This window comes from Poecilia reticulata, chromosome 15, assembly GCF_904066995.2.
Source record: "Poecilia reticulata chromosome 15, P_reticulata-male-v2, whole genome shotgun sequence".
NCBI classification, from domain to species: Eukaryota; Metazoa; Chordata; class Actinopteri; order Cyprinodontiformes; family Poeciliidae; genus Poecilia; species Poecilia reticulata.
Genome location: NC_088844.1, coordinates 24832494 through 24855406, shown reverse-complemented (window position 1 = coordinate 24855406; position 22913 = coordinate 24832494). Strand labels below are relative to the sequence as shown.

The 22913-nt window shown below is 40.5% G+C and overlaps 1 protein-coding gene across 17 annotated transcripts in view; it reads left to right on the top strand.

Annotated features, from left to right (window-relative positions):
* Window positions 1-22175, top strand: part of rims1a (regulating synaptic membrane exocytosis 1a) — a 73708-nt gene extending 51533 nt beyond the window's left edge. For 6 of the 17 annotated variants that reach the window (XM_017309008.2, XM_017309004.2, XM_008430345.3 and 3 more), the window contains 19 exons: window positions 19-166; window positions 432-488; window positions 957-1125; window positions 1414-1518; window positions 2543-2602; window positions 5175-5264; window positions 7428-7511; window positions 8934-8990; window positions 9207-9272; window positions 11331-11443; window positions 12271-12389; window positions 13378-13538; window positions 14633-14847; window positions 15524-15556; window positions 17082-17247; window positions 18198-18310; window positions 18447-18548; window positions 18635-18774; window positions 19729-22175. In XM_017309008.2, coding sequence (XP_017164497.2) covers window positions 19-166; window positions 432-488; window positions 957-1125; window positions 1414-1518; window positions 2543-2602; window positions 5175-5264; window positions 7428-7511; window positions 8934-8990; window positions 9207-9272; window positions 11331-11443; window positions 12271-12389; window positions 13378-13538; window positions 14633-14847; window positions 15524-15556; window positions 17082-17247; window positions 18198-18310; window positions 18447-18548; window positions 18635-18774; window positions 19729-19944 — 2214 coding nt within the window. In that variant the 3' untranslated portion in view covers window positions 19945-22175. The remainder of the gene's footprint in view (window positions 1-18; window positions 167-431; window positions 489-956; window positions 1126-1413; window positions 1519-2542; window positions 2603-5174; window positions 5265-7427; window positions 7512-8933; window positions 8991-9206; window positions 9273-11330; window positions 11444-12270; window positions 12390-13377; window positions 13539-14632; window positions 14848-15523; window positions 15557-17081; window positions 17248-18197; window positions 18311-18446; window positions 18549-18634; window positions 18775-19728) is intronic. The other 11 variants (XM_081616724.1, XM_017309002.2, XM_017309006.2 and 8 more) reach the window with 10 other exon arrangements.
* The last annotated feature ends 738 nt before the right edge of the window (window positions 22176-22913 follow it).

Below are 22913 nucleotides of genomic sequence, written 5' to 3'. Positions count from 1 at the left end.
CCATGACAACCTGAGCAGATCTTGATTGAGCTGGAGACGGCCTTACTTGACGACAAGCCTCACTGGTATCCCCTCCAAACCCACGACGTCTCATCGATCCCACTCCCCCGGCCGTCCCCCTTCCTGCCCCGACGACACACAGACGCACCTGGAAAGAAGCTGCAGCGTAAGTCTGAGCCTGCCAGACTCTTCACATGTATAAATGACGCTCATATTTCCCATCTGAGTGTGAGTGTGTGTGCGTGTGTGTGGGTGTGTGTGTGTGTGCATGTTAATTAATGTTGTGAAGCAAAGTGTAAAATGTCTCGGTGTTATTGTCTGTTTTTATCAGCCTTCTTTGTTGTTTCCTTTCTACCAGGAAAACGTGCATCTGTATGTCCGTAGCGCATTTACATATCTCTGTGCATGTGTGTGTATTCATGACTGTTTAGGTTCTCAGCGTGTAACAGAGCCTGAGTTTGATGAGCATACAGCAGTAGTCTCTAAAGGTGGGTGGGGCCCCTTTTTTGTGGTTATATGCACTTCCCCCCAGAGCTTTTGGTTTTTATTTCTTTACATTTACTTGTCTGCAAAGTAAAATTTTGGAATGGAATAATATCACAAATAAGTGGAAAATTTGGATCTAGTCAGTATGCGGCATGCAGATGGATTCCTACGAAAGAAGACTGACTGATAAATCATAGCAGATTAAACGAAGTGTTACCTTCGTTTAATCTACCTTTTTCAGGGGTTTTCAACAATATTTCTATGAAAACTTTCACTTTAAACTATGATAAATCATTACTCTCTTCAAAATCCTTAAGGATACAGATCAGATCACTTAAATTGTCTGTGATTGCAGTTCATTTCAAGACATTTTACCTATTTAAAATACATGGAGTCTGTCTATATTTGATATGAAAACTTTTCAAATTTACCTCTGATTGGACACATGTGCATAATCCTGTTGTGCCCAGCAGCAGACGGACGTGGCAGAGAGAGGCAACGGGAGCCCTCGTCTACCCTGGAGGTTCCTGATCAGCAGCGGACACCTTCCCATCACATCCGCTCCCGCTCCGTGTCCCCGCACCGCGAGGAGCAGGGGCGCACCATCCGCTCCCGAGCCCCCAACGTCCCCACCCAGAGGTCAGAACCCCGGAGGGGGTCTTTGCATTTTCACGTTCTTACTAGTGTCTCATGCGTTTCCCTATGGTCAGTGGTCACTTTTAATACAACAAAGCCACAACCAATGAAGAGATGGGATTTCGTGGGAAGCCAGGAAGTGGAGTCCATCTGCTAATGAAATGACAGCGTGATGCAGAACATGCAGTGCTGCCAGCTCTGCTTTTACAGGCCGAGCCAAATGAGGCTCGCGGAGTGGCTGCTGCAGCCCAGGCTGACCACCAGCCTGACCGAGGTCCGTCTGTCTTTCAGGAGTTTGGACGACGAGCTTCCTCACTCTCGCCGCTCCCGTTCTCCAAACCGCTACGGTGACAACTCCAGAGGCCGCCATCAGGGGGAAGAGTACCTGGACGACAGGTTCGTGTAAATGTGTGAACACTCTGACCCCGACGTAAAGTATTCACACCCCTTTATGTCTCACATTTTGCCACGTTGCATCCACAAACTAATCAGGATTTTTTTTACCATAAGCACACAAAGTAATGCTTATGTGTTTAAAAGAAAGACAAAAAGATCCGTGTTTTTCACAAACAAAAATCTGAAAACTTTCATATGCATTTGTATTCCACCCCCCAGAGGAATGACTTTAAATTCAAAACGTGAACCTCCTCAAGTCTTTTGCAGGTTCTGACCAATTTTCTTCCAGGTTTGCTGTTTATTTAGCTCCATCAACTCTGACTAGCTTCCCTGTACCTGCTGAGGAAAAGCATTCCCAAAGTATGATGCTGCCACTGCCATACTTTACCGTGGAGATGGTGTGCTGTTATTGCTATATTGCTAGTCTTGCTTTCAATAATCACTTTTAGAGTGATTATTGAAAGAGGCAAAGGGAATGAATACAAATCCACAGCAGACTTTTCAGATCACTATTTGTAAAACAATAAAGGAAAACCATGAATCCACAATTACTCAATACTTGGTGATCCATACAATTCCATAAAAATACATAGAAATTTGTGGTTAAAATGGGGCAAAATGCTTCCAAGGCACTATAGTTAGACCAAATGAAGCCACTGGTGCGCTCGGTTACTTGTTTTTTTCAGATCCGTTTTATTTTGTGGCTGATGATTGTGAGTCTGCTGCAGGAGTGTAGGTAGGAACGTGGTTTTGCTTTAAAAAGTTGCCCCGTTTTTCTGCCTGCTGTCTTTACTCCCTGAGTGTTTTGGTGCTGTAGCTGTAAAGTGACAGCAAAGTTTTGCGATTTATCTAAAGACAAAAACCCGGCTGTAGCTAATGGAGATTTGTGCCATTTGTGAATGTGTGTGAACAAAGTTAGCACCAGTTTCACTGTCCTGTTCACATCCTTTTCCTCCTCTGCTTTTCTGGTTTTTTGACTGTTGTTAATTTCCTCATGTATCATCCATCCCCATGGTAACCACAGTGAGGTCATCTTGATCCACCAATCAATGCGAGGCAAAAGTGCCGAGTGCCTGCACACGAGGTAAACCAGCCAATCCTGACATGTTGTTGGCATATAGGTTCCAGATGAGCTGCATTCTCATGTACTTTGTGTTTTGTCTCTTTAAAAAGCTTTAAAGATGTAATGCTGCGCTAAATTTAACAGCAGATTGTGCTTGATATGTTTTCCTAGCAATAACATTTTGACAGATAAATAATGCTTGCTTAGAATTGGTCTGTCTGTTATACATGTCAGTGTTTATGTCTGATTAAATGCCCAATTTAAGTCAGATCTATGAAAACATACTAATGGCGTCTACTTAAAAAAAAAACAAAAAAAAAACCACACAGCCAGAACCATAATTATTAGAGGGAATCCCCGGGATGTTCAGCTGTTCTTCTGCTTCAAGTCCACAAGAGGGCACCAAAGCTTTTTGATTGTATTGCTGTTCAAAGATCACATTAAGGGTGAAGCATGGGGTGACTACTGGACCAGATTAGACATCTTGTCTTGCATTCAATTCCCTGTTTAATCAACAAAAACGTTGTTGCCTGATAGATACTCTGCAGCGGCATCTGCAATGATCTTATATTAGTTTCTGAGCATATAGACAGAAAGGTAAGTTTATTTCTTGAGAACTCATCTGTGTTTTTTCCTGAAGTTGTACGAGGAAGCTCAAAGACTTTATTCATACACAGATGTGTTTGATGGAGATGCGTGTCTGACAGGTTCTGACATGTGTGCTGCTTTTGATTTGCTTACACCTACTTTGCCAGTGATTTTTCTTCATCTTTAGAGACATGCTGGGTATTTTACAGCATGTACAGAAATGCCTTATTTCTGAGATACAAACCTTGCTTTGGGGAAAATAAGTCTTGCGCACGTAAACATTTTTTTTCACTGATTTCACCTGATATTTACTCCAGATATCTGTGGGAACTTAGTTATTTTTCTCAATACAAAGAGATACAAACAAATACTGTTTGTGTTGTAAAATGAAACTAGACAGGCTTGAAAGTCGAAGAAAGTATCTTAAATCTGTCAGTATTTAGAAACCTAAACACAAAGCCAAGGAAAGTGGTATTAGAGAAAGAAAATAAACAAACATAGCTTACTCAATGGGCTAGTTGGGTTTTTTTTTCTATCTATATATTTGTTACTTGCGTTGCTGCAGACATCTGGTGTGAATTTTTATTTCAATAGGCCCAACAGAAATGTTCAAAAAAGACTTGTAGAATACTTAACTTTCCTTGCTGTAAAGCTTTTTTTTCTGCATCAGCTGTCAAAATATGCAATATAAAACACTTTTTAATGGATGTTTCACCTGTCAACTGCACCTTTTACACCCTAATAAAATTTAGGGTGTAAAAGGTGCAATTTCCTCCATTGCATATTTTAATCTGTTGCATGCATGCTCACATTAGGAAATCTGTTAGATTCTGTAATGTACTAATTTGAGGTGACGTTTTTGTTCAATGGTATCTTCTAACAGACTCACAGGTAGGTCGATCAGGTGCTGGTTTACTGTACTTTAAATGAACAAGACCAATAAATAATGATAATTTCCGATTTCCCATGTGTCTAGGTGGTGTCTTACCAATTTAACGTTAGATAATCCACAAACCTCATTTAGCTATAAAGCAAAAAATCTTCCACAACAGCATCAGAAGCTGGTAAAACAATGTAGAGAACAGTTATTTATTGTTACTAAGTGTTTTTTACAAGCGGTTAAGTTTTTGGTATACTTAGTTTTTCCCTTTGAATGCATTTTCTATAAATACAGATTACTGTGCTAGCTTGGACATATAGAATATGTAAATGTCAGGATCATAGAAAATATTGGCTTGTCCCAAACTTTATGTGGCATACTGAGTTGAATAGATAGGCTATTTATAAAGTGACTGTAAAAATCTCAAATGGCCAACACTGAAATCTGGTGAATTGGCTCTAGTTCTAGTAATTTAGACCCAAACTTTGCATCAGAGGTTCTCTTAACAGAATGTTTTTTCTTGTAAGACCATTCTGACTAGCTGTTGAACTTAATTTGTACACTTGGCGAGTAGTTGTTTATCTGATGGCTTCACTGAAACTGCCTCATATCCTTGCACCTCATGGCATTTGTGCATCTTTGTAAAATGGGCAACTCCTACCTATCCAGAGTAGGAGGAGCCAGAAGGCTGTGTATAAACTTTGGTGTGAGTATCTCCACAGCCACCATGCTACAGTAGAATAGTTTGCATGTTTTGTTTATAGTTTTTCGCTTCATGCATGACAAAAGCTGAGCTGCAGTAAATACAAAGATGGTCTGAGCAATTTGGTGCTCCTTCTTGAGCTTCGTTAAAAATTTGGTAAGACACAAACGTAATAATTATCACAACAAGTGACATTTTTTCCAGCTTTACTTCATCAGAATTTAGGCACGCTCCCATCCTTATCCCTTCCAGTCATGCTTTAGCTTTAACATTTTGGAATGTAACCAGACTTTCTTTGAAAAACCTTTTTCTGTTTGTCCATTGTTTCTCTTTCTGTTTGTTTCTGTCCTGTCCTTTCGTATCCTCTTCTTTTCTCCTTCTCTTCTTCCATTGGATGGCATGTTTTGCTGTGGTGCATCTAGTGATCTCCAGCCATCTCTGGACAGGGTTAAGAGTGCTAGCGCCAACTGTCTCACTCCAGACAATCATGCCCCCTCACCAGAGACTGAAAGGTACCAGCCTCTGCTCCCACCCTGTCCTTGTAGTACCCTTTAGTTTCTCCTGTTTTTTTGTAGTTCCCTCCTCACTGTAAATCCTACACATTATTAGTAGATTTTCCCCTTTATCACTTACCTGACTCTTTTGGCACCTCTGTATTTCTCTTGCAGTTCTTGCACATTGACTCAATTCTTGAAGTTGCATACTAAGTTGTAGAGAGTACAGCAATGGGAAAACTTTGGATATCCTTGTTGCTTCCATATAGTTTCAATATAAAACACATCTAATCTGCCATTCAAATTAGCTTGAATAATGTATAATTACATTATTCTGTAAAAATAGGGTGGTCTGGAGCACAATGCCAAGATGACGAGAGATTCAACTGTTGCTGCCCATCAATCTTTATGTGATAATCTGATGTCTTATCACATCAAGAGGATTATACAGGAGGGGGAAACATTGAAGACCATTGCCTGTTTTCTCAGGAACCAGTACTCGAGCAAATTCTCTTCAGGGGTAGATGGTTTGATGCTCAGAAGAATGCTAAATGGCCTGTACTTGTTCAGCGCTGCATCTAGCCCAGGGAACCCCAAAGAGTTCAGCACTATATTGTCATCTATCCAATCATCCACATGTTCACACGCTAATGGTGGTAAGCTTTATGATAGTCTGACAGAGGCAAAGCTGCCGTGCACCAGCGCCACCGGACCCTCTGACCACCACCAGCAGGTGAAGTGGCTTACCCAAGGACACAGTGACAGAGGCAGACGAGGTTGGGGTCCGAACTAGAAACCGATTACAGGATGAACTCATTCCAGCATAGCCGCTATTGTTCCACTAATGGGTACAAAAAAACTAAGAGCTCAATCTCACACTCTACAGGCCATACTTGGGTGTAAAGAGTTGACAGGACAGTGAGTAACACACTGAACAAGTATGACTATTTAAAAATAAATAAATAAATAAATAATGGAGCATGTTTAAGTTTGCAAGGTTGCATCTGAATGATCCACAGAGCTTCCAGAGCAATGTCATTGAACTTTGTATGCTTGCCCATAATGCATGTTTGAAAAAAATACCTCGAATCACCACGAACACCTCATACCAACTCTCAAGCCTGGTAGAGGAAGGACAGTAATACAGGCTTGGTGTACAACAGTAATACTTCCGCTATGTATGCCAGAGTGTTACAGAGTCAAATGTGTCCAGTAGTGGAAGTTTGGCCCAAACTTCGGTCATTAACAGGACAAGGATCCCTAAACACAACAGCATATCTACAACATAAAATAGTTAAGTTGTTGCAATGGTAACTACTTGATCAGCGTTCAGACCTCCACCTGATTGACATGCTATGGTCAATCAGGCCTTAAGAGATTTGTGGAGAAAAAGACTGAACATATCTCAACATACTGAAGCAAAGTCACAAAGAAGAAAGAGACATCAAGAACGTGACCACTTGAAGGTACTGGTGCTAAATGTATTTGCACAAGCTTTTGATTCATGGGGTGTTCTTTATTTTTCCCATTGCTGTAACCTTTAGAAATACAATTCAGTGGTTGGCTTGGTTAGGTTTCAAATCTGTTAAACTACATAACTGTTTTCTGAGCTGTTAGTGACGTTGATAGATGTGAAATAACAAGAAGTGTTATTTATACTCGACTTGTTTTAAAAACTACATAGAAACCAGGTTCACAATGCAGTCTTGTTCTGAGTTGGTTGACATGCTGTTAGCTGAGCTTCATTCCCTCCTAATATATGGTTATGTCAACATAACCTTTCCTAACATTATCATGCTTTGTCGAGAATATAGGGTTGGTTTTATCTCACTTTGTCACACATTGCTTGCATTTCAGATACCATTAAAAGACTTGTGGCTCACTGCTCTTCACTGTTTTCATGCTTCCCATGGAGCACTAACATTTAACGTTCATTTATGTCTTCATTTTTAAAGTGTCTTGAATGTTTTGATGAGTATTTTCTGCAGTATTTAAAAACCTTCAGGTGATGAACCCCCAAAAAACCTGTGAATACTTGCCCTCTTTGTTCTGCTGGTTGCATTGAGTCTCAAACCTGTTGGCAGCCATGTCACAAAATCAAGATTTTTCTTTTTTTTAATTGATGAAAGAATAGCTTTGCACTCTGATGTTGTATGACATATTTTGTATGTGTATATGTAGAAAATCTTTCTCCCAATCCCTGCCTCGAAGACGTCCAGCGAGTCCCAGGATTCTTATCCAACATGCTTCCCCTGAGGATGACAGGTAGCCTCTTGTGGACGCTCCTCTCCTTCCTTTCGGAGCTTGACTTGTGCCTTAAAATCTGATGCCAGAATGACCCAAATGATTAAAAAGGTTTTCTGTTTAATTTTATTAAAGGGGTAACAATATTGGTTTTACCTTCCTTTTCTCAGACCTATAACTTAGGGGTGTTTTTCTTTTAAGTGTTTTAAACGCAATTTGTTTTTGCTAAAAGCTGATGTAGCTCTCTTTGGTTCAGTTGGCCTTAGTGGGTTCAGGCAGATGTCAAGCTCTACATGATGTTCGCTCCAATCCTCTTGCTAAGAGCTCTGTGAATAGCTTGTAGTAAACCTTTGCAGATGTTTTCCTGAATTTGTCTTTTCTGATAAACGTGTAGCGAGGGACTTTATCTTGTATCCCATACATAAAGTACAATGTAGCAGCAATTAATCAGCTGCACATTGTTAGGAATTACACACAGTCTTTGGAGTAAATATTCTTTTGGAAACATAATCTAATGCTTTTTCTGCCCAAATCAGTTTATTATCTTAAAAGGAAAAAAATGTTAATCACTTAGAATGAAAGACCTGATTTGGATGTGATATTTTACTCAGTTGAATTGGCAAAGGTCTGGCACATTTAGATAACGGTGGGCAGAAGTGGTGGCATCACGAGTGGAGGGTTGTGTCGTTTGGCAGTTCCCGAACCGTCCAACAGTCACTCTGACGAAAAGACAGATGATGCCACAACATTTAGTCCAGAATTACTTGACACAATTCATTCTGAAGATTTATAAGTAAGCTCCAGATCTAATTTGTATCTTCCATTGATGAAGAGGACGGATACAAGATAAATTTGCAAGCTACTCGTTATAGTTTTGAACTGTAGACTGTGAGGCGATAGCCGAGCTCAGCGCAGTCTGTATGAACTCATTGTGCCTTCCCAGGCACAGATGAGCGCTAATCTTTCTTTTAGTTAGAAAGTGCTCCTCATAATTTGTGAAGGGATGTTTGTGCAGACTAATGTGCCGGTGTTGTTCAGTTTGTAGTTGGATGAGTAGAAGCAGCAGAAGCCTTTGGTTGTGATTATTGTCGTTTTTAGTTTTCTTTTGACTTTCTCTCTTTGCTTCACGACTTTCCGTGCCGCTTTTATCTTGGCGCCGTCGGAGCTGGTTGTGGTGTGCGCTTTCCCGCTGCGTTTGCTTCCCACAGTCCACTTTTTCAGTTCTGGGAATTTACAGCTTCTGTGTTCTCGTCTGCTTCTCTCCATCTTTGAGAATGTTGCTGGTTTTTTTCTTCTTCTTCTTCTTCTTTTTGTTTAGTTTTTTTCCAAGCCCTTGTGCTCAGAGATGATGTGACATCCATAATTCATGTCATAAGTGTGGTTGTGTTTTTGTGTGTGGTGCCACGTACATCATCCTTGTCGTCTTCATGTCCATGAATGGAGAATATGGATGCTACTTCCCTCTCAAGAGACTTTCATTCAGCTCAGTACAAAGAAGAGGTACTCACACCGATGAGCGCACACACACACACACACACGAGCTCAGATGAAACATGATTTTGTGACAACTTTATTCTTTCCAGCACACAATCCATCACAACATGTCTCTGCTTCAGGCTGGACAGATCTCTAAATCTTTCTCCCATCCACACATCCGTCCGTTCATGTTTTTATTCTTTTTTGTGTCGTTTCCTTTGCTCGTCGGCCATTCCCCAGGCAGCCTCGGACCCTAGAAGCCCCTGAATGTCAGACTCTTGGCGGGAAGCGGTCTGACAGCGGCAGGTAAGACATGTACTGTGGACTCAGCACATGTCAGAAATGCTCAGAGACGGGACGAGCTCTCCCCTGCAACAGCACCACCAGTTTGAAACAAGCAACTTCTGAAGGTTGCTGGGACAGTTTCTGTCTTTTCTGAGCGGAGGTGGTGACCTGTATAAGTACAGATGTCAGACCTGTACTGCTGGTTTATTTAACTGGTAAATCATTTCAGTTTATTCACTTCAATGCCAGTTTTCATTGTCCTAGTTGTTGAACAGTGAAGTTCACTTCATTATTGAAGTTGGTTGAAAAGTTTTCTAAGGAAATCCAGCAGATCGCATCAAGTTACTGACTTGCATCACTCACTTCTGCTGGACGAGCTTGTAGCGTTTTAGAAGCTGTTCCCAAAATTATTCAAATTCAAAGATACTTTGTTGATCCCAAAGTATAAATAAAAAAGTGGAAAACTATCTAAGAAAGCTGCCAAGTGGACATCCCAGCATATTTACGTCAAGGTTAGACTGTGTAGTGCAGAGAAAAAAGTAGAAGCTTCAAATTAAATCCACTGAACATGTTTGACTTGCTTAGAAGAACTGATGGAGAAAACATTTTTCTTTAAAGAGAATATGGCAGCACGGCTGAGGTTTGCAAAGTTGCATCAGAATGAGCCGGATAACTTCTGCAATAAGGGTCTTTGTAGATGAGACCTAAGTAGAGATGTTAAGTTGTAATGCGCAGCGTCATATAAGAGTATTTTAGAGGCAAATATGAAGCGGCTCAAGGTTGGCCCAGTCAAAGTTTTCCTCTAGATGTCTGCTGTCTTTATTTATGGGCAATTCAAGTAAAATACAACATGCTACACTATATAGAAATCTAAAACATTTCTGTGTTATATAAGTTTATTTGTATAACACATTTGAGCAACAAGGCATTACTTTCTGTTCGAGAATACTCTTCCAAACTATTTGAGATTTGAATCCTTTTGTGTGTTATGTGGAAATGCAATCGTGATCTATTTTATTCATGCCTGAATCAGTTGGAGATTAAAGTTAAAATGTTTTTCTGGCAGCAAACGCAAATTTGGTTAAAAAGCAGCCAAAGTTTTGGAGCGTTCTGTAAAAAGTATGGAGTATAAGACTGATCTTAAATGGAAAAAAAAAAAATAAGCAAAAAGATTGTCTATGCGGTCAGAATATTTAAGTTGAGGAAAATTATGCTACATTTGACAAAGAGTTTTGTCAAATGTAGCATGTAAGAGCCTGGTTTAAAATGTAACTTTTTTTTCACCTATTTTTGTCATTTCAACAAAACTTTATTGCTCATTCACAGCATTCCCATAAAACCTCATGGATTGAAGTGTCATTTTAGGAGACTTAGACTTTTTAATGTAAACTCTCTGAAATACTGTGTGTGTCACTGTGTGGCTATTGTTGTTAAACCTCACTGCAACAGTTTACATACGATCTCATTCAACATTTTTAAGCGTCATTATTTTTTCTTCTTCTCTTCCTCCGTTCCATTCTTGTTTTGCATGCCGCTGCTTAAAGATTGCAGGGTTTGTATGGCATTTGTGTGATTGCGCACCACTGATTGACTGTAGAGTGTGAGGCACGGTGTTGGCTGCCGCCACGCTGCGAGGTTCTCCAGGCCCGGCTGGCCTGCTGTGAGCGGAGACGGTGTTATCTGACAGAGACCTGGTCTGAAATTTCCCAACGAGGGGCTGGATGCTGCTGCTGTTGTTTTTCTGCCTTTTTGTGGACATTCTTGTTTGTGTGTCTGGTTTTGTAAATGTTTTGGTGTCGTTTCTCCCCCCAACCTGTGAACAAGCTTCACCTTTTCCATTGTGAAGATGATGGTGTTGATAAATGTGTGTTTTTCTTGTTTTTTTATCCATTACCTGCAGTCGCTTTGTTGGGATTTTTATCTAGTTTTCGGCTGATTGAACTGTTCTGCTACACCTCTGCCCAGACTGCACAACTTTTCTACAACTTTCCCTCCTTTTTATCACCCCAGCCTGTATTCATTCTTCTACTCTTCCTTTGTCTCCCTGTCTGCTGTGACTCTCGTGTGGCTTTATATTAGGGGCCATTTGCACGGTGGTGCATCTCTTTCCTCGGCGGCGGCGGCGGCCTCGGCGGCACGGAGAGTGAGGCAGCTCCCACAGCTTCCACCCCAGAGCAGCTCTGTAGAACAAGGTATGAGAAAAGACGCGCCACAATATCTCTTGGTTTGACCAAGAAAACCATTGGTGTAGTTTGATCAGTTTTCTGTCTGGTAAAAAGCTCCATCTTTTTTTTGCAAATATTCACTCATTTGGGATGCTATGCCTTAAATACTTTCCAGAAAGGTGGAAAAGTTTGGAAAAGTTTAAGGATTATCAATACTCCTGCAGTGTCAACATCACTCCTCCAAAAAAATGCTAAGAGTTTTAAACAAAACAAGACAAATCCTGCAGCTTTGCTGTGCATTTGTGCTCTGTTTTTCTTTAGGTGACTCATATCTCTAATGGTTTTAAAGACATTTCATTGAATAACATTAAAGCAAGACAGGTTCAGATAAAAAATACTAGTCCACATAGACCTAAACAGTACAGAGCTGCTGAACATTTCAAAACGTCTGATTGTGAACTCTAATGCATGATTTTTCAATATCAAAGCAAGCAATCCAAAATGCTTGTTGCTCTGAATGTGTAACATAAACTCTGAGGTAAATGGTATTTCTTCAGCTCTGACAAATCATCTTTCTGTTTGCTTGAAGTACTGAACTGCTGCGGCGTTTGAACAGGGTGACTAAGAACACAAAAGGCACAGAGTACTGCAGAAACCCAGATTTCACCCTGAAATCTCATATCTAGAATTGAGATATGAGTTTTATCTCAATTCTTGCATTTAAACTCTACATTTCTTCCTAAAATTTTATCATAATTTTATAATGTTTTTAAAAGGTTAAGAAGTGAAAGAAAATGACAACGTTGAACTGTATAGTTCAATATAATTTTTTTGTGTGTTTTCTGCCCATGCAGCCCTGGTAGCAGAGGAGCGTGTTCGTCAGCTCCAGATGAGGGTTCATTCTAACCGGGTTTCATCTGCCACCACCTCCAGCCAACAGGACCTGGACCGAGCCCTCAAGAACAAACGAGAGGTCAGTAGTTTCTTTTGTTGCGTTTCACTGTTGGTGTTCAGATATCCTCTTATTCCACACAGCTAGCATCCTGAGATCTAAACGGCAGCTAAATGTGACTACTGTCATTCCCTGTATGTTCTACGGGGTGCCACTGCTGCCAGAATTCTGTTTGGCCTGAGGCTCAGTGTAAAATAGCGCAGACGTAGATGGAAGTGGCATCTCCATAGATGTATTCTGTCAGAATGTTGTGTATAGAATAAAACACTTTCATGGCTGCTATTTTCAAAGTGAAAATTGGCTGTAGGTTAAATGTTCATGCAGAGGTTCCTCTGAATGTAGCCTGGTGGCTACTTTAAATTATGTTAGTTTATGTTGATAATCAGCCTTATATTTTACCTTCAATTTGTTGTGTCCAAACCTTTTGTCACAAATAACTATTAGCTATTTCTTGTTTTTAAGCCAAGTTTAAGAAGAAAATTTTAAGTAAAAAACAAAAACAAAACATGGTTCATAAAAGATTAATTCTTTAATTTGGAAATTCTTTTTTTTTTCTTTTGAAAGACTAGTGAAAACTGCACCTTATAAATATATTTTTTTCCGTTTATGTGCAGTAACCACCGAAGTTGAAAAAAACTAATTCATTTCCTTCTTGAATTGAGGTTGATTGCTTCTCAAAATAATTTTGCAAATGGCCCCGTGGTTGCACTTTTAACACCCCTGCCATTAAAAAGTATCTAATATTGTCTTATCTGATTAAAGGTTTAGCTTTTACAACAGCATAGTTGGTCTCTACGGAGTTAAGAGGAAGGGTTTCTATGCTAATTTAAGTACTTGCATCAAACTGAAAGAGCATTTGTTAACTAAATCCTGCCTTTACGTCAGTCGGCTTCTCAGGTCAGAATTACCACAACTTAACATCACTTTTCCCCTTGTATCTAACTGGGTTTCCTAATTAACCCAAAGTTTTGAATATTCATTTGTCTCCTCTAACGCGTTCATCCTGCAGCTCTACAAGGACCAGAGGAGGAGCAGTGAAAATGTATCCCATAAGTCCTCAGACAGTGATGTCAGTGACGTGTCAGCCATCTCTCGAACCAGCAGTGCCTCTCGCATCAGTAGCACCAGCTACATGTCCATCCAGTCAGAGAGACCCCGGGGACGTTTCAGGTACGCATGCACACACCGACACACCCGGCCATCAATAAAGCACTAACCAGGGTTTGAACAGGTGCTTGAAATCCACCCAGACTGAGGAACAGTCTCCTGTTCAAGCTTTCTCAGTCAGTTTAAGTCCAGACTGAAAACACATCTATTCAACACTAATTAAAGAGAAAATGTAGAGGGGGGAAGAAAATCACTGCAGCTGAAATTAAGTATTGTTTTGGTTTTTATTCATATTAATTTTTGGTATTTTTAATTTTGATCATTTTTTTGTGTTTGTTGTGAAGCACTCTGGTCACCTGAGGCTGTTGTAAATGTGCTATAAAAATAAAGTTTGACTTGAATTTAATCCTTTAATTTCAATCAGGGGTTTTCATAGTTTATAAAGTGATTGATTTCTGTATAAAGTCCTTATTCTTCCTTTGTAATAAAGTACTTGATTAATATTTCATTAAAAACCTTAATTTGGAAAGTTTTATTTATAGTTCACACCAAATATTTTCAGACAGCCAATGAAAAGACACATGTTTTTCTCGCGGTCTGAAATTAATTCAGACTAAACTTTTCTTGTTTTAGGTCTGATTCAGTTACCACAATTATTTCTATTTGCTAAATGTCAGAAAACTTAGAAAAAAAACCTTTTCTAGAGTGTTTTTTGAAACTTTCTTTGTATATTTGTTTAAGCTTTTAATTTGAGCAGGAAGGTACTTTACCTTAACACGATTTGTTTTGACTGTTTTATTGTAATGAATATTCATTATTCCTTGTGGCTCAATGGCTTATTGATCTGTGTACTGAAATAAATGTTAGCTTATGATTTTTTGTTTTATTAGTGTTTTGTTCTCAGTCGGATGGTATAGGTTGTCTGTTAGAGAGACATTTCAAAACATAACATTTTGCTAGACTTTATTTACGTTCTCCCTGCTGCAGAATGTAAATTACCATCACTAGATATTATCAATAAGACTAATAAATGATATTGTATAATAGTGAATTAAAACTGTCATTTTCCCTTCATTTGTATCGTTTTTATCTCCAAAGCTGAATTTAGCTGGTCAAAGTGTATGAACCCTGACTGTTTCTGAAATGTCGCCCACCAGTCGAGCTATTCGTGCGTCGGGCCGCCACATGCTGAAGAGCACCAGCGTGAGCGGTGAGATCTACGGCATGGAGCACGCCGACGGCAGCCAGTCGGACACGGCCCTCGGGAGTCTGGGCAGCGGGATCAAGAAACGGCGCTCCAGTCTGAGCCAGCGGGTCGTCGCCATCCTGCCGTCGAGACGAAGCCGGAGTACCTCACAGCTCAGCCCCACAGGTGAGACGGAAAACAAATCAGGAGATGGAAATGACTGTTCTCCAGTTTTCATCTACTCGTTTTAAGGATTATGAGCTTCTGTGTAGTGATCAGGATTGAGTGCTGCTGCAGGACAATGGGATCGTTTGAAGGACTTGGTAAAGATCTTAGGACAATTGTTGATTTGTACGAGCTAAGGAAATTTTCTTTTCTACAACTGTAGTAAGTAGAAGTTATTAGGTTATGAATGTCAGTATGAAGGACAACTTTTAAAGGAACATAAAACAGGAGGAGGGTAGACGTATATTTGAGTCTGTATGTTTAATTTTGATCTAAATCTAAAATAAATTGAAACTTGCACTACCAATTCTTGAAATAGTTGTACAATAAATCACTAAAAATGAATATGACATTAATGCCAATAATGAGTAAAAGTAAAATTTGACCTGAAACTGTAGCCAGCTCCAGAGAAGCAATCTAGTTTTACACCAATGGACATAATTGATTTCCAAGCAACCAATCAGACAGAAGGTTTTAAAAATAACATCCAGCTTTAAAGTTATTCTCCTGTCTTTAAAGCATTGTTTTCTGTGAATTAAAGGTTGATGAGAGTGGTCACCAAATCCTGAGGACGCATTGAAAGAATAACTGTGGAAGTGTTGTTGTTTATTGCTCTTGTTGTTCTGTGTTATTTCAGAGGCGGCGGGTAAGGCGGCGGACAGACAGAAAGGTAAAGCAAAAGGAAGGAAGTCCAACCACAGGAAGTCTAGAAGTAGTTGAGTAGAAGTAGAAGCTGAGATGGGATGATGGTTATGGGAACGTGGAGTTTATAAGGTCATCATAAATACGGCATGCTGCCATGGTGCATGCAATGGACATGTAGGAATTGAAATTAAAGCAGTTTTCCTGAGACTTCCTGGTAATGCACTGCAAAAACACAAAATCTTACCAAGTAGCTTTGATGTAATCTGCCAATTAGGGCAAGTACTTCCTGACTAATGTTAAGGAGTTATTGACCTCTATATGTAAGAGTTACTTTTAAGTTAGTTTTGTCTTATTTGAAGTTTATTAAGATGTTTGCACTAGGAACTACACCCAAATTACTAAGATTTTGTGTTTTTTCAGTGTGGGGGTTATAAGTTATTGACGTAGCATTATTAAGCTCACAGAAACAGGTGTAAACAAAGGTAGTCATGGAAACATTGAGTACTTGCAGAAGCTGATATGGAGTTAGAAAGGACTTCCTGGACTCTGTCTCTGGCACGCTCCCTTACCCCACCCTCCTCTCGCATCTCCGTTCTGTCCTCCAGTATCTTTTAAAAGTATTCACACGCCTTGATCTTTCTCATATTTTGTCATGACTACATTTCTGTTTGAGATTTAATGTGACAGACAAAACACAAATAGTAAAGTGGAATTTAAAATTTTGCTAGGATTTACTTTTTAAAAACTTTTGTCCAGGGTGCATCCCACCTCTCTCTCATTGACCCAGTATAAATAAGGAGGTATAGAAAATAGATGGATGCATCATTTTTCTTGGACTGTGTTTTTGTCTACCGCATAAAAACCCAACAGAATACATTAATGTTTGAGGTTTTAATGAAAAGAAATGACAAAGGTTGCAGGGTGTAAATACCTTTGCAAGGTTCTGTACCAGAGTTAAACCTGAGTCAACTCAATCTGATGTTTTTGGATTGAAATACCAACTAAATCTGAGAGACTTGAAAACGGCCTTTTTAAAATGAACTTTTCTTCCCCCAACAGTTTTTATTTTTTTCACCCCTTTATTTTTTTTTATTCCTGCTAAGCATTCATCTGGAATGACTGAGCCCCTGTTTTAGTTTTTTCTCTTTTTTTTATCTCCATTCAGTGACCTCATCAATAAAATTAACAAAAGGGAGGAAGGGAAATGATTCAAAGTCTTTTTCTGTGTTGATGATTTTATTTAATTTTTGTAAATATTTGTTGAGTTGTTGGTGAGGTCACCAGGGGGAAACTTTTTGCATGGGCTGGTCTGCCTGAAGATAAGCTCAGCCTCAAGTTATCAGGCTTTTTCAAATGCATTTCTGCAATAAAGTCACAAGAAAAAGACTTTGTTGGAGCCGTTAATGACTAAACCTCTGTTGGGTTTCTGCTGGGTGGAAACACAGGTTTGGTTTGGTGTTGGCCAGATGTGGCCAGAGGCCTGATAACTGATGCGAGTCTCGGTGTAAAGACGCTCCTGGATTAACAGCGTCTTTCTGTGTTTTCCACAGAGGCGCCGACGGGGAAGAAGGTCAGCAAGGCGGGCAGCAGCACCATCCAGAGGAGCGTGGAGACGGGGATGGCGGTGGAGTTTCCCCGAGGAGGATCAGCCATGAACCGCCAGGCCAGCAGGGAGTCCACTGATGGCAGCATGAACAGCTACAGCTCTGAGGGGAAGTACGTACCCACACACACACACACACACACACACACACACACACACACACAAACTCAGACACACAAACTCAGATACACACACAAAATGGACATAGTTTAATGTCCACAAACTGGCAGGTGTGAAGTGAGGCGCTTGTCTTCCTCCTCACAGCGTTTTCACAATCTGGAAAAGTTTGACATTTTATTTCAGTTTTTGAAAATTCTGATGTAAATTTCTGAACTTTTTCTGACTTTTATGACAAAACCTGGAAAAAAATTAATTTGATTTCAGTTTTAGTCTGGAGAAGAAATTATTAATCAGGAAATAATTTTGTTCTGAACTTTAAACGTCGCCCCTTTTCTAGATTCTGTATCTTTTTGTTGATCCTTCCTTTCTTCCTTCTGTTCCTCTTTTCATCATATTTCCTTCCTTGTTTCCTTACTTTCTTTGTTCTTTCTTTCCTTCTATTTTCCTTCCTTCTTTCCTTAATTACTTCCTTCCTTCCTACATTACTTCTTTTGTTTCTCCCTTCGTCTTTCTTTACTTTTTTCCCTTGTCAGTCCCCTCCTTCTTTGCTCCCCCCCTCCTTTATATTTCTATCCTTTTGTCCTCATGTCATCTTTCCTTGCACTCGTTGTTCTCTTCCATCCTCCAATGCCTTCTTATGTCTTTATTTTTTGTATTTTTCCTTTCTTCCCTTTTCTCTCTTCTCTGACCATCCCTCTATCCTCATTTCCTTTATTCATTCTTCCTTTATTCTTTCCCTGTTTCATTCCCTTCTTTCCTGTTGTCCTACCTCCTTTTTTGTCCTTGTGTCATTTCTTCTTTGCTTCTTCTCAGGTTCCATGTTTAAATCCTGACTGCTGTATAAAACTCTCCCATAAACTTGTAGTAAATTTTGAGTTTGAATCATTAAAGTGTCGTGTTTGACATTTGGACCTGGTGGATAAATCCTGTTTGCATGTTTCAGTTTGATCTTCTCAGGGATGCGATTGGGAGCCGACAGCCAGTTCAGCGACTTCCTGGACGGATTGGGTCCCGGTCAGCTGGTTGGCCGCCAAACGCTGGCAACGCCTGCCATGGGTGAGTCACGGGTCCGAGTCACGGGCCCGTGACCCTCTTACCACTGTTGGTAAGAGGGTCACCAAGGGAGTCTTGGTGACATGACTTCATAAACAGTTTTTGGAAGCGTTTGTGTGTATCTGCCACTCTTCAACAGGTGATGTTCAGATCGGGTTGATGGATAAGAAAGGTCAGCTGGAGGTCGAGGTGATCAGGGCGCGAGGCCTTACCTCTAAACCAGGCTCCAAATCCCTCCCAGGTAACAATGACTCTAAAATTCAGTCTAATGCAGGTTTTCTCCCTCCTGACGTCTTTTTCTTTTTTCTTGTTTCATTCTGCCCACAGCTCCTTACGTCAAGGTCTACCTGCTGGAAAACGGAACATGTAAAGCCAAAAAGAAAACCAAGATTGCACGCAAGACCCTGGAGCCGCTCTACCAGCAGCACTTGCTCTTTGAAGAAAGTCCTCAGGGCAAAGTGCTTCAGGTAACGGTCGACACGTCCAACATGTTGACCTGGACGTTGTCCTAGATTTACTTCAAGAATCTCCAAGGCTTCCTTCATTTTTATTCAGTCTAACTGATTCTTTTCTGTAAAAATGTATTTTTCTTTTAAATAATTTAATGTCACTGTTGCATTTTGCACTTTTACTGCAGAGTCCAATGCTTTACAAAAGGATTCTCAGCCCTCACACATTTTTTACACTCTGAGTTGCTCTCTCTCATAAAGTTTCAATAACAACTGTATACAATTGTGTGGTGACATATTCTTATAAGTTGGTGATTTATTAGCTTTAGACTAGCTGTGTTTCCATTGATCTTAAAATAGAATAAAGAAAGAATAATTTTGCTTAATGAAAACTCGACCATTAAGAAAAATACAAGTTTTTCTGTAAAAAGTTGTTGTGCTGGAATGAGGTGTTTTTTTTCTGGCAGTATTGAAATTAGTGTATTTTGCAAAACTGCAACGGAAATACTTTTTCACATCATGCAAGTCACGTGATCAACAATTATTACTGGTAGAAAAGATGAGGAAGACAACAGGAAGTGGTAGGAAGATGATAGCACAGCAGGTTTTTAATGACTGAATCACATAAACAAACTTATTCACATGTGATTTTAATTACGTTTCTTATTAAATGGAAACTGCAAATGGAAAATTGTGTTTTTTTGGCATTAGTGGAATATTGACAAAGTTTTGCTGACATTTGTAATGTCAGCAAAACTTTGTAATGTCAGCAAAATCAACAGTTACTAGCAACATTCTGGACTCTGGTTTTACCCGACAAGAGGCTGATTCTTTCAATCTGTGTGTGTGTGTGTGTGTGTGTGTGTGTGTGTGTGTGTGTGTGTGTGTGTGTGTGTGTGTGTGTGTGTGTGTGTGTGTGTGTGTGTGTGTGTGTGTGTTCAGCTTTTTCTGACGTTGCTGCTCTCTGTTTAGGTGATAGTGTGGGGCGACTACGGACGATTGGACCACAAATGTTTCATGGGTGTAGCACAGATCCTGCTGGAGGAGCTGGACCTCTCAAGCACGGTGATTGGCTGGTACAAACTGTTTCCACCGTCCTCACTGGTGGACCCTACATTAGCTCCGCTCACGCGGCTGGCGTCTCAGACGTCGCTGGACTCAGGACCACCGCCCGGCGTTCGGTCCTAGTGACCGAGTGGCAAACGCTCACCCCAAAACAGCCCTGACACGATCAGAGAATGGACCACAGCTGCTGGACCACGCCTGAGCAGAGGGCGCAGACGCAGCCCGAGTACGCCACCGAGGAGACGCCCTCGGGGGAATCAACGAGAAACCAGACGGAGAGCCAGGGAACAAGAGAGAGAAACGAGAGAGGGAGAGACAGAACTAGCCAATCAAATGCTTAGCTGGAGTCTGACAATCACGTCTCACACCTTCCCTCTTCCTCCTCCTCCTTCCATCTTTTGTTTTCAGCGTCTTTGCCTTCTTTGTTTTCTTCTCTGAGCTGCAGCTGTGGAGCTTTCTGTCCGACCTCATTTTTTCTTTTGTTTCTCCCTGATTTCACGTGCGGTCTTTGCAGGAGCGTCCTGCCAAGGTGGCGCTCCGCAGCCAATCAGAGCACGGCTTTATCTTCCATCTTAAGAGAAGCAAACTGTTGGAGTTTCATGCAACTGTCTGCAGAGGTTGCTTGTTGACTCTGCAGATGTTAACTTTAGGGAGCAGCAGTTTGACACCGAGCGGTAATCGTTTGGGAGAGGCAGCACATTCGCGTCCATGTTGTTAAAAATGAAGCACAAGAAGAAAAGCTTGACTCATTCGTTCAGGCAGAATCATAGAAAGTTTTCTGTCTTTAAGGGAAAACATTGGCCACATAATTGATCACCTTTTCATTTCCAGCCGTCGTCCGTTTTGGGTTTCACCTGCAGTTCAGATTGGTACCTCTAGGTGCAGACTCCCTCTGTATATTTGTACGTTTGGTTTTGCGAGCGGTGCCGAACAAAACGGTCACTCCAGCTCGAACTCGCCTTCTTCACTAATCCATCCCAACTCTCCCCCCTTCCTCACCAACTTCCCACCAACTCCGCCCCCTGCTGGAGGGAGCAGCATGACTCGGGGCACGCCACCCCGCCCCAAACCCCCCGCCCCGCCCGGCCTGGCCCCAAGCTGCATGCGCGTTTCTTTCATTTCCGTTCGTTCTGTTTTTTTTGTTTTTGTTCTTTTATGTTTTCGTTCTCTACCTTTTTTTGTGAAGTTGAAAGACGAGACTAAAACTAAACCGAAGCAATTCTAAAAAAAAAAACAAAAAACAAAAGCCGAAAAGAAAAAAATAAATAAAACGGAAAAAAAAGACTAGACTATGTGTGTTAGTTCCACATACTTTTAGGCCAGCTTGTATGTTGCATGTTCTTGTACAGTTTGCTCGTACTGAATATGAATACAGAGAAAAGCCAAGCCATCCCCGTCCCCGACAGGAGCGGACCAATAAGAAGCGCGGCGAGGATTTGGGGGGGCGGGATCAGCTGCACTCAGGCCACGCCTTCCGCGCTGGGTTGAAATACTTACACGAGACCGTCTCCGGGAAAATCGTCTTTGTTGAGTTTTTCTTTGTTTTTCTTTTCCTCAAACCCGATGAACAACAGTGCTGTTCTGTAGTACTGAGCATTCTTGAGCCCCTGTAGGCGTCTAAACTAGTTTCAGACAGTCGGGGCTAGAGGCAGAGATATAGAATGTGTGTGTAACAGCTAAATGTATATGAAGTATCATTATGAGTTTGACAGAAATTATAAAGATATAGCTATATGAATATTAAAGAGTGTATCTGACTGCACACTTCCTCCGCCCACACACACACACACACACACACACACACACAGCTTATACATACTAATCAGAACAAGCAGCTTGAACTGAGGATCCGAACAAATCAAACATCGCAGACACACAAACATTCCCTGGTCTTGTTGAGAGGAATTTGCTTCTGGTGCTTGAGCCGCTGAGCGGTGCTGAGCCACAAGGGGGCGGTAATGGGCCTTTATTCTGGATCCGTTTGCAGGGGAAAAAAAAGATAATAAAAAAAGAAGCAGACCCAATTATCTCAAATCACCTCCTTCCCTGTTTTCTGACTATGGTCTGGAATGGACTTGTGAACCGATGAGAAATCTAGTTTTGCAGACATATTTTGCAGATGTTTTCGTTCATCCTTGGCGGTGTGGCCGACTGCCCTTTCCTTTGTCAGTATTACTTCAGGAATACTGATTGTTTACAGCCCATGGTTCCCAAACCACGATTCTTGATGAAAGACAAAGTATTCACTGCAACAGTTCTTGTTTGTATAACAGATGTGGCTCTACTGACGTGTATGTTTTATATTCAAGAGTTCATTTTTATTATTTACAAATAAAAGACTGTGTGGAAGAAGAGCCTGGCCTTCTTTAATCACCGGCGTCTCAAGAAGCAGCAGACAGCAGAGATAATTTCACATGTTATCAGGTTGATTTTGTACATTGAGTTTTTTTTTGTTTTTTTTCTTAATGTTGGCATTTGTACAGATTTGTAAAAACATTGTTGCATATTCTTTTTTGCTATTATGACCACATTGAGTTTTCTGCAACCTTTTACAGGATTGGAGCGAACCGACGGAGGATCTTTGACAGTCTCCAGATTGTCGTGTTTTCTCTTTTGCTCTCTTCAGTTCAGATCAACCGGCTGGTTTTCTTCAGGATTTTGGTTTGTCAACTGAAAAAAGGTAGATTTTATATCCGTGTTTATTTGGTCATATCTTATTGTTGTGTTTAAAAATATCTTGGTATGTCAAATTTCATGACATCAGCGTTGTTTTCAGTTCCTTTGGAAGAGAAGCAGGGCCCGCAGCATCACAGATCCTCCTTAGCAGTGGACTTGAGCTGCTTTTCCACATATTTATGCTTTGCTTAAGGCAAACCTGCTACTAATATTTGCTGGCTATGTTGGTTCCACCTGACCAAAACAAAGGATTTAGAGATATGTTTACATGTGTGATGTTTGGACAAAAAATGTTTTTTTCTTATGTCACAAATAATTGGTTGCAAAGATAATCTTCCTTCCTCAGCTTAAGTTACTAACTGTTTAGTTGTTTTAAATGTTTTAATTACTTATCCAGCTATAAATCTTTGCAAGTT